This window comes from Ursus maritimus, unplaced genomic scaffold (assembly GCF_017311325.1).
Source record: "Ursus maritimus isolate PB19 unplaced genomic scaffold, ASM1731132v1 scaffold_2, whole genome shotgun sequence".
Taxonomy (NCBI): domain Eukaryota; kingdom Metazoa; phylum Chordata; class Mammalia; order Carnivora; family Ursidae; genus Ursus; species Ursus maritimus.
Genome location: NW_024424452.1, coordinates 100,814,119 through 100,825,419, shown reverse-complemented (window position 1 = coordinate 100,825,419; position 11,301 = coordinate 100,814,119). Strand labels below are relative to the sequence as shown.

The window sequence follows — 11,301 nt, the reverse complement described above, 5'->3', positions numbered from 1 at the left end:
CTAGGCCCAGCTCCAGGTGGGGGCGCCCGCGAGGCACCGGGCCGCGGCCCGCGAGGGTACCTGCGCCATCTTGTCCTCGCGCTCCTTCTGCATCTCCTTCAGCTTGCGCAGCATGCCGCGGTAGTCCACGATGCCGTACTTCAGGCAGATCCGCTCGTAGTCCTTGCGGTCGGCAGTCATCAGCAGCTGCCACACCTGCTCCATGTCCACCTTTTTCTTGGGAGGCGGGGCCCTGGGGAGCAGGGCGGGCAGGTCAGAGGCCAGGGGAGCCCAGCCGGAGCCCCAGGAGCTGGTCCCCTGGGCCTGGCACCCTGAGAGGCTGTGGGGAGCTGCTCTCTCTGCACTAGAAGAAAGGGACAGGGAGGCTGGGCTCTGGGACTGAGCACTGTTGGTACACGATGGACCCAGACATGGGCAGGGGCGGCCTTCCCCCCAAAGTGCAAACTTTCAGGGGAGAAACTCTGCTCCTAACACCTTGTGTTGTGGATTGCTGAGAAGGATGGGGGGTGCAGATTATTCTGTTACTGTAACACTTAAAAAAAAAAATCCTTGTTCTAGTGGAGCACCCCATTTCACAAACGAGTGAGTCAGGACCCAGAGAGGAGAGGTGATTCGTTCAAGGACATAGAGCTTCAAGGCAGCCGAACTCTCTTCCCTCCTCCCATTGGCTACCTGCAGTGTAGCTTCCTAGCCAGTGCAGGGAGAACTGAGCCCCGCTTGCTCATGGAGGTAGCTGGGGAGACTTCAGCCCTGCCCCTGGACAGGCCCAGACCCACCTCTTTTTCAGAAGATATCCAGAGAGGAGAGGTGATTCGTTCAAGGACATAGAGCTTCAAGGCAGCCGAACTCTCTTCCCTCCTCCCATTGGCTACCTGCAGTGTAGCTTCCTAGCCAGTGCAGGGAGAACTGAGCCCCGCTTGCTCATGGAGGTAGCTGGGGAGACTTCAGCCCTGCCCCTGGACAGGCCCAGACCCACCTCTTTTTCAGAAGATATCGGTAGTCCATCAGCTCCTTCCTGAGATCTAGAAAAGGAGCAGGAATGAGGCCCCAAGCCCAGGGTGGGATTCCAAGGGGCTAATGTAGGGCTTTTCTGTGGCAGTAGGAGTTGGGAGGGGTGTGGGGGGGAGGGGGGCAATCTGAGGACCTGTGGTCCATGGCTGACAACCGAGCTTTTGAAAGGTGCTGTTCTGTGGACTGGTGATGATCCATAAGGTGTTGGTAGGGGCTTGGCCAAGTCGGGAGCACCAGGCAAGGAGTAGCCCATTCCCCAAAACCCAAGATTTCTGGCAACCCTTCCACCTACCCTCCTGGGGTTCCTTGTGCCTCTTCCGATTCTTCCGAAAGCCGACTGGACCATCAGGAGGAGAGGAGGGAATTAATGTAGACAGATAGGGAGAGAAGTGAGACGCATTGATGGGCTTCTGGAAACGAACTGAGTGCCACAGCCCTGTCCTCCCCACTGTCCACAAGGGCAAGGCAACAGCTCGGCAAGAGGAATGAGCAGGGCGGAGGGTCTGTCCGTCACGAGCTGTGATGCCCAGAGCCTTAGCGTGACTGAGGTGGAGCTGACCTGATTATCATCACATGCAGGGGAGGTCTGCTGATGCATCTGCAGGGGTGGGGGGTGGCACAAATGCGTGCAGCGACTGTGGCTGGCTGCAGGGGGAGTGGCTCTCCCATGCCCCCCGGGAGCTGCCATTTCAGGGTACAGGCTGAGTGTTGCCCAGAAAGACCGACCCTGCTGTGTGACTGATCCTGCAGCCATTCCCCGTCCTCGTCCTCATCACCTACTCCCACTAGGAGGAAGGAGCCTGGAAAAGCTCAATCCTTGCCTTCCCAGCTTCCCTTGCCACCAGGAGTGGTGTGTGACGCGGTTCTGGTCAATAAGTTGTAAACAGAAGTCTCCAAGGACTTTCGGAGAAAGCTTTTGCTTTCTTGATTAAAGGGCCAGCTGTACCTGGGGCCACCTCTTTCCCCTTCTTCCCACCTTGAACGTGGATTCAGTTTGGATCGGCAGCAGCCGTCTTATGACCGTCAGGCTATATGCCAGCATCTTTGGGTGGCAGCTCAGGGAGACAGGAAGTGTCTGGCTGTCCCGTGACAGCGCTGAGTTGTGGTTTGAGCCTTGGACTCCAACCTCAGGACTTGTTATCATGTGACATAATCAAGTGTCTTTATTTCTTGGGCTATTCGTAGTAAGGTTTTCTGTTACTCGTAGGCAAAAGCATAACCAATGGAAAGACTAGATCTGCTTTCTCAAGAGAGATGTCCCTTCCCCGTTATTTTATGTCAATGGTTAATTTAAAATTTGGAAGCACTGTGCGAGTGAAAATAAACAACCCCCCCCACCCACACACACACACATCCGAGACAGGATTTAGCCTTCATATTGCTGGTTTGCCATCTCTGACATACGCCTGTATGAAGTATCCTTTGTACAGTGGAGAAACTGGGGCCCGGAGAAGAAAACAAAGCCCATGGAAGGAGTGAGCAGAAGGTTCAGGACCAGAAACCAACCTCGTGGTCCTGCCCTCATGCCACAGGGTTGAGAGAATATCAGTCAGGGCGTCTGCAGCGGGACATCTGCTGAGTGTGCACCTTTTAGGCCACACGCGGCGTTGGCGTGTAAGAGGGTGAAGCCAAGGGCCCTGGCACAGATGCAGCAGCAGCCTTGCTGTCCCTCTCTCCTTTCACCCCACCAGCTGCCCAGCCTCTGAGGCCTCTGAGGGCTCTCTGAGGAGAAAGCCAGGGCTAGCACCCCAAGCACTGATGAGACAGGATGAGGGGAGGGGGATGAGCCCACCTTCAATGACCAGGAGCCTCGTGGAGCAGGTGGCCTCGCCGTAGACATTCACCGCCGTGCAGCGGTACAGGTCCGAGTCCTCACCGGTCAGCTTGTTGATCTGCAGAGAGGCCCGGGCCAGGGGGACAGGGCTAGCACCCACCCCCTTCCTCCACTTACTAGACGCGGCTAGAGGTGTATCAAGATAAATAAGACACGGCCCTTCCCTCGGAGAGCTCACAGTCTTCATCAGGGAAGTCGGACCCCAAAACAGAAAGCGGGATCATGACGGAGGGCAGATGTACCGTGGGCAGGTGGGGGGAGGGCCTCTTTGCCAGCAGAGCCGATGTGGTGTTGCAGAAAGAGCTGGCTTCTTTGGGTCAGATGGATCTGGGACTGCGGATCGTCTCTGTCATGTATTAGGGTCTGTGGGACCTTGGGGAAATTACTTAACCTCTCTGAACCTCAGTTTCGTATAAGGTGAGGATAATAATGCCTCCAAAAGTAGTGAATGGTCAGGAGTAAATGATACCGTCTGTGTCAAATGTTTAGCCCGAGGCCCAGCACACGCATAGTAGGTGTTCTGTGACTGGTAGCTCTGATTATTACTAATATTGGCCGGTGGGGATAGAATGCTCACTAGAGGACAGACACTGGCGAGATACTTTACATAAACTTTTCATATTCATGACAACACCATAAAGTAAGTACTGTTACTACCCCCATGTCACAGATGAGGAAACAGAAGTACAGAGAAGTAAGGAACTTTCCCAAGGCCAAGGTGGTGGGCCTGGGATTGGAACCCGGGCCATTGGCCTCCAGAGCTTGAGTTCTTAAGCTCCAGCCTCTGCCACCTGCCAGGTTATCAGCAGAGGTGCCTGTGAGCCTGGCAGGTGCACACCTGGCTCAGGACACCTGGAGCCACAGGATGGAGCTGAGCAGGCTCACCTCCAACTGGGAACATCTCCTGCTGCTCTGGGGCTTGGAGGCTGCCAAGGAGACCTTCAAGGGGGCAGGGAGAGATGCATAGACCTGGGTCAGGGGGCGAGCTGCAGACCTTACCTGTAGCACATGCTCCTTGCTGCCTGGGAAGGAGGAGATCTGGTACTTGCTGGAGTTACTGAGGTTACCTTTGGTGCTCTGCCAATGCACCTCGGGTTTGGGCTCCCCACACACCAGGGCCCGAAAGATGGCATTTTTCCCTGTGGCAGGAAAAGGTAGTCAAAAGATTGGCAGCCTGGGGGAGGGCTAAGAGTATACTTTATTGAGACTTTGTTATTTTCACTGCTCTAGGTATTTCGACTGCCCATTCCAAGAAGGGCGTCAGGCCTTGGTGCCCTGACTCAAGGACTCTTATGATGCCAGGCAGAGAGCAGCAGTTTCCAGGCATCCAGAAGATAGATCCCCACCTGCCTTCTGTATCACAGAGTGTGGGCTCCTTGAGGAAAACATGCGGCTGGACCGTCCACGGTGGAGGGGGAGGCGAGCAGGGCTTGGGGTGGAAGGGTGCGTTTCTTTGCAAGTAGGTGAGGGAGGAGTCTGAAGGACTCTCCCAAGACTGGGAAGGGGACGAGTCTTTTGGGGGTTCCATGTCCACTTTTAAGGCGGATGATCCCGAGACACAGGGTTCCAGCCTCAGAAAGAGCCCAAGCTCCATGTTTGGCATGGAAGGCTGGGAGCTGCCTACCCTCAAGAAATTCCTTGGGCTCCTGCCAGGAACATCTCCATAGAGAGCAGTGTAGAGTGAAGACCCAAGGGCCCTCCCCAGTGATGAAAGACAAGTGCTCATGACCCTTGTATTTTGAGTGAGAACTTAGAGTCAGATTTAGAAAAATAAAGTGCCATTCTTTTTCTTATACCAAAATGATGTAAATTGCAAGGTATCATAGGAACTTGCGCTGGGAAAAGAACACCAATTCTCACCCCTTCCCCCAAAAGTCTTTGCTCCCATCGCTTTCCTGGGCACTTTTCTCATGTGGCCCAAATTAACCTCATTTTAACAGTGTCTACATTGGCTGCTCAGAGGCGGGAGAGGGGAGGGGAGCTAGGAAACACCACCTCCTCTCCCTCTCCCCAGTAAGCATCCCCCACCCTTGTTCCCAAATATTTCTTGTTTCAGCATACCATAATATGTCTTCACTTCCTTTGCTCATTCTGCCCCTCAGGTCCCTGGCCCTTCTGGGGACCCGGGCAGGCAGGCAGGCACCCCACAAGTAGAGGGAGACATGGTGTAGCCTGGTGTTGGACATGGGGGCTGGGAGGCAGGCTGGGAAGGACGGGGCCGAGCCCCCTCCACTGTGCAGACTCTCAGCAGCTCCCCTCCCAGGTCTCACCTTCCTGCAAAGCCAAGGCGACAGGCTTCTGCTGGAAGTCCGGTGTGCTGCAGCCTTCGGGGATCTCCTCCACCAGCTGCAGGATTTTCACCCCATAAAGGGCGGACTTCTTGAGGGGCTTCTCTGGAGAAGGTGGGAGAAACAGAGATGAACCCTCCCTACTCTTCCTCATGGGTGGCCCTTTAACACAATGGCGCTCTGACGCATGCACCCAAGGAACACGAGCCCCTCCTTACCATCCCACCATTGGGCGGGATCGACTCTCTGAGCTCCTGCCTGTGAGCAGGGCTTTTGAATTTTCTAGTGGAATTGGGCAGTCGTCCTCCAGCAGTGTGAATGGAGCCCCTGGGAAGTGGGGCAGGGGGCACCCAGGGAAGACCCCGGGAGCATCACTGGGGTAAAGCCAGAGAAGGGAGAATGGGAAGGGGCTCTGCGGGGGCGGGGGGAGGGCAGGACGGGGCGGGGGGGTCGCTGTGCATCCTTTATTCAGGAAAACAAGTTAAAAGCTAAGACTGGAAAAAACAAAGAGACGGGGTGAGTTTGCAAAGATCTCTGAGCCCTATCCTTCTCTCATCCCCACCCCATGAGGAGCACCAATGAAGGACTAGGACAGGGGAGGGGAGGGGAGGTCAGCTCTTTTCTCACCTGCCATAGTTTGGGTGCCTCTTTGGTTACTGCGGGTGCAACTGATCTCCTGAGAACAGAAGACAGAACTGCTTATGAGAGGCGTAGACTCGTCTCACCCCACCTCCCCCATGCCATCCGTTCATTGGCTGGTCTCTGGCATGGCAGCTGGGTAGAGTTGCTGCCCCCTGAGAGCTTGTCTAACCCCACCTAGTGGTACTGATTGGTGTCCTGCCAGTCGCTGCCCCAGCAAAACCGATTTCCATGAGACAAGGAGAGAGGGTAGGTTGCTGCTTGGTTTTACCTTTCCCAGGTAACAGAGCCCATGGGGCTGAGCCTGCAGCCTAGGCTAGTGGCCTGGCCTTCGGGTGGGTCCCCAGGCCTGAGGGTGAGACACAGCCTCCCCAAACCTCAGGAAATCCAACGCCTGGCATCTAGGATTTCTTTAGCGGTTTTGCAGCCTACCCCCTCTTGACTGTGGAATATCAGTTTTCCAGGGATATTCTCCGGGACTCTTGGCTCCAACCCCAACTCTGAGATTTTCTAGCAGGGCCCGGCAGTCTTCTATTTCCCACCCTCAACCAATCTGGAATCCTTCTGATCACCGGGTCTGTGGGGGAGAATCCCTGAGTTGGCTGTTCTTTAGCTCTTCTTGACCCAGGCTGACAGGATCCTCATAAATCCATCAACTCCCTTCTGAAGCCAGTGAGTTATAGCGTCAGGTGAACAAAAATGCCCTTCAGCTTCTCCTAACCATCATCACCACTGTCTCCCCCTGATTTTCTCACAGTTGCATCCTTCCATCATGGCTGCTGGGGAGTGCCACGGCGGGGAGAGAAGGGACTTGGCTCTGGGCTGAGATGAGAGCCTTGATGAGAGCCATGAATTGGAGGGGGATAAGGGGGATGTCTTGAAAGAGTTCTCCAACAGTCCCACCTCCTGTGCGGTTGGCCCATGGCCAATGGGTTCCATTTTGAAGATGCCGTTCCCTGCTCAAAAAGCCTTGTGTTCAGGATAGAATCACACATGACAGAGCAAATTCCTCCCTCCAACTGACACTTGCATTTCACAACTGCCCACCCACTGGCACTTCTGGCCTCAAGGTGTCCCATCTACAGCCCAGCGGCTGCCCATGGCGCGCCAACTGCGTTCTGGAGCGGTCACAGGGCCACAGCCGCTGCGCAGCAGGGAGTCAGGAGGGAGGGCGAGGATGGAGAGCGGCCGCCCGTGGAGGAGAACGCAGCTGACTGCGGGTGGCGGGAGCTGCAGGGGTCTGCGTCCCACCCGTTCCCCAGTACATCATCTGGCACCTGCCCCGGAGTAATTTGAATTTAACACGGACACCTTAGTCGTCCTCTTCCTCTTCCTCATCACCCCCATCAGCCTCACCACCAGCTCTCAGTCACTTGCTCTGCCGTTCACCACACATGAAGTGGAATGCTAACATGGTTGCTCTCCCTCCAGCCTCCTGCCTACGGGTCCCAGCTGAGAAGGGAGAGAGAAGCAGACCCCTCCGGGAACTTAGGGTCTGATGTCAAGCCATCTTGCCCTCTAGACCTCCATTCTCTCCAGGAAGTCAGATTTGGGACAAGGTTAGTGACAAACAGGCAAGAGGTCTGCTTGGTTGGAGACTAGAGGGATATGGTCTCAATCAGAGGGGATGGGGAAGGAAATGAATACTCTTCCCATGGTTCATTCCCTCTTTTGAGAAGAAATCCTAATTTTTCTCAGCACCAAACAACAGCTGTGTCCTCAGTTCGGTCTACCCCACCATGACTCTCCGCCCTGGCCCCCTGGAGCAGTGTCTTCTGGTCCCAGGACCCACAGCCCCCCACCCCCTGCCCCCACCTGCTGTCATCTTGCGCCTCTGGGTAGCTGCTGCCCCCACCTTCCAAACTGGTAGGGTTGAGGCAGGAAGAGCCAAATGAGGGGTTTGTTTCAATTGCTTTGACCATGTTATTAATCAAGATGTAAAGTCCTAGACCTGAGGTCCTCATTCTAGACAGCTAGTCAGATTTTTAACCTGGTCATCATTTCATACTCTAAGCCAAACAGTGCCTGGAAGGTCAGCCAGGACAGAACCACCCGGACAGGACTCACTGAAATTCTCTCTTCCAAATATCCTGGGGTCATTTAGAGGGGACTGTACTTTCGCCCCATCGTGTAATCAGCTGTTTACAGCTAAATGTTCCCCAGGCTGATCTCATGCCTACTGTTGCCCCTTCCTGAGTAGAAAAGTTAGAGGGCATTCCAGCATCTCCATTTCTGCCCTGCTCTGCCCTGGGTGGGCAGCCAGGTGCACAGTGCCTACTTACCTGGGTACACTGCCGACCTCCAGCCTCCTGTCTGCTCCCTCCTCCCTGCTTCCAGCTGCTGCGTACTGCCAGAGACTCTGAATGGACTGCTGGTGGACAGGCAGTGCTGGGAGCAGATGTAGGTCACTGCGGACTCCCCAGGCTCCCTCTGCCCCTCCCACTCACCCCGCCTCCCTCCTCCTGCTCTAGCCCAGGCTTGGCAGGGCAGGGCCCCTGCCCCAGGGTTAATGCCCTAGCCTCTGAGGAGCTCAGAGACAGAAGGGTCCTGTGATATTAGCTCATCCAGCTCCTCAGTTTGCAAAGCTGTAAGGTCTTGACTAAATTGGCTTGGTTAGGTTTGTTCCATGTTGCCTCATTTAGATAACCCCTTTTAGCAGGGGTGGGGTACATCATCCAAAGCCCTAATTTTGCAGCTAAGCTGAACCCTTGAGACCCTTGACACCATAAGTCACACAAATACATAAAGCCCCTGACCTCTTGGGAATCACAACCCAAAGTGGCACCAAACAGGCAACAAACTTCGGGAACTAGACAGAAGGGCGTGATCCCAAAGGCTCTGCTGTGGGGGTGCACTCCCCTGAGAGGAGCAGGGGGAGCAGGGGGAGACCCTGGGGGTCGTTCAGCCAGGAGACCTTCTGGGAGAAGGTGAGCTTTCTTGGGATAGAAGGTGGGGGGGGGGTCTGGCTAGTTGGGCTGGGGGCTGAAAGTGGCAGGCAAATGGCTGGGTCTTTGAGGATGTGTGGATGGGAGATGGGAATTGGGGATAGGATGGCTGCAGCTAACAGATTTTCTTAAGGCGTGTGGAGGGGAAGCAAGGTCCAGGAGACGAGACGAGAAGGCCACCTGGTCTGCTTTGAAAGAGCCACCTTCAAAGGGACGCCACTGGATGTTGACACGTACTCATTAGCACATTGCCAATTCTATAGAAGCTACCTCTGCGTGTGCTCTGAGAAGGGACAGGTTTGACCTCTTCCACTCCAGGGTGTGCGTGTGTGTGTGTGCACGTGCACACATGCACGTATATTTGTGTGTCCCCCCTGTGTTTTTCTAACTCTAGGTGTCAGAGGCTGGGTCTGACACTGGGTCAATAAATATGTGTGGAACACCTACCCTGTGTCAGGTCCTGGGTCTGGCACTGTGTTAGGCACTGGGAATACAAAGGTAAGCAGACAACAGGGCCTTCCCCTCCTGGAGCTTACAGTCTCATGGGTCAGATGCATGGTAAAGAGCCAGTTATAAACTGCAGCATGTGCTCCAAAGAACTAGAGCCTCCAGGGGGCTGGTAGAGCTGGAGCTCAGAGACCAAGGGCAAGAGCGACATGAGCTGAGCTTGGACAAGTAGGCCTGAGAAGCCATTGAAGAGTTTTGATCTCTGTCTTAAGGGCTATTGAGGTTTATTTAATCTGGAAGAGTGATGGGATCCAGTTTGTGTTTTTGGAAATTCATTCTGGTGCAGGGCAGAAAAGGAACAAAGGAAGGTGGAAGTGAGAGGCAGGAGTCCAGCTCCCAAGAGGCTGGTCCGATAAATGCAAGGTGTTCTCTCTTATAGTGGGGCCCTAGGCTGCAGGAGACCCTCTGAGCCACAATGCTCCATCGTCCCAGGAGGGGAAGAGGCAGGCGGGGAACATGGTCCAATACAGAGCCCTTCAGCATTTTACAAGCCTCCGTTGGCACCCAAGTAGCTGGCAGGTTCTTTCCTGAGGCCTGGGGATGGCCGGAAGACCACAGTAGGCCTGCCTCTTTGCTCTGCACTGTTCCATACTTGAATCCCTCTCATTGCAGTAAGATGGAAATTTCAGGACTCCAAGCAACTAAAATGGGTCAAATGGTTTTCACCCAACCTCTGTCCTCTGTTTTTTATCCTTTATCCTTTATCAGATGGAATGCCCAGTAATATTTAGCTAAGCCTGGCATGTTCAGCCATCTGCCTGAAGGTAAGAATCCTCAATGGTATGAAAGATCCCGGGCCAGACACTGGTATTGCTCCTTGGAATTGGCGGTAGGTAACAAAGGGGGTGACATGGGGGTGCCCAGCCCACAGCCCAGCCCCTTTAAGGAATTTTCTGGCTACCTACCATTCAAGCCAATGATAGAGTGTTCTGACTATTCCCCAGTGATCTTTCCCAGTGCCCATTTTATCCAGTGGTTAAAATTTTCACACCACCTCTCTCTATAACGTAATCTTATTACACCTCCTGATAGGCTTTTTCTTTGGGAGATAAAGGAACAAGTTTTGGCCTTCATTATTAAGGGACNNNACTGGATTTATGCATATTCATTCTTTCACAGTGTCTTATGGGAAAGGCTCAGTGACTTCGGGTAGTGAAATGATAAAAATTTATTATTGCCCCCTTGTCCCCACAAGAGGGAAATGCATTATTATGTGGCAGAGGCCAAGAGGCTCAGGCCCCATACAGGCCTTCCTCTGGGTGCCCTCTTACTCCCCATGGCGTGGATCGGGTGGGATGATCTCTGAGATCCTGGCCAACTTGAATCTTCTGGAGTTCTCTGACTTGCTGAGTGGGTTCCATGGGCAAGGCCTTGTGGACTTGGAAAGCAGGGTAATTTCATGTGACTCAGGAGAGAATTTGACTTCATTCGTAGGCTGCTACTGTCTCTATGTCTTGGTGTGAAGAACGGCTCTGCTCCAGCTGGGCAAGCCCCTGAAGACACTCACCATGTCCTCTCTTGTTCCTGCTGATGTCCAGGTAGATGGGCTGGGAGGGCATGGTTCTACTCAAAGACACACACACACACACACGCACACACAATGTCACCAACAGAGCTGGACTCTCCAGAAAGGTAGAAGGCCACCTACTGCCCTGTGGGGATGGCTTCAAGGATTTAGACCTCTTTCTGAGCTTAGGGCTAGGGCCCAGTACTCCGTTCCCACCAGTCCTTACCCAGGAAGATGGAACTGAGAGAGTGGGGTGGGGGCAGACAGTCTCCTTCCCTGTGCTTCCCACCGGCCTCCCTGGGACACCGTCAGGGCTGCCCTTCCATTGGCCGCTCTCAAACCACCTACACCCCCCTGCCCAGCTTCCCGCCTGGCTGGTATGCCTCCCTGTCTCCAGCCCAGCCCACAGGTCAGCCTTTGTTCCTGTCTTTCTCACCCACCTGCAGGGAGGGAATGTGGCCTGCGGAACTGAAGGTCCTAGAGACCCCCAAGGGCAATTTCACGCTTGCAAAGCCAGCTTTCATTATCAGAGAAATGTGTGTCAGGAGCTAAGCCTCTCATTTGCAAGGG

At 54.4% G+C, this 11,301-nt stretch overlaps 1 protein-coding gene across 1 annotated transcript in view; it reads right to left on the bottom strand.

Moving 5' to 3' along the window:
- Positions 1–10,783, bottom strand: part of IGFN1 (immunoglobulin like and fibronectin type III domain containing 1) — a 56,130-nt gene extending 45,347 nt beyond the window's left edge. The window contains exons 1-7 of the mRNA XM_040634510.1: positions 10,732–10,783; positions 5,116–5,238; positions 3,845–3,984; positions 2,804–2,903; positions 1,304–1,348; positions 977–1,022; positions 61–232 (exon numbers count right to left, since the gene is read on the bottom strand). Of these exons, the coding sequence (XP_040490444.1) occupies positions 61–232; positions 977–1,022; positions 1,304–1,348; positions 2,804–2,903; positions 3,845–3,984; positions 5,116–5,238; positions 10,732–10,783 (678 nt within the window). The remainder of the gene's footprint in view (positions 1–60; positions 233–976; positions 1,023–1,303; positions 1,349–2,803; positions 2,904–3,844; positions 3,985–5,115; positions 5,239–10,731) is intronic.
- Between the last annotated feature and the right edge of the window lie 518 nt (positions 10,784–11,301).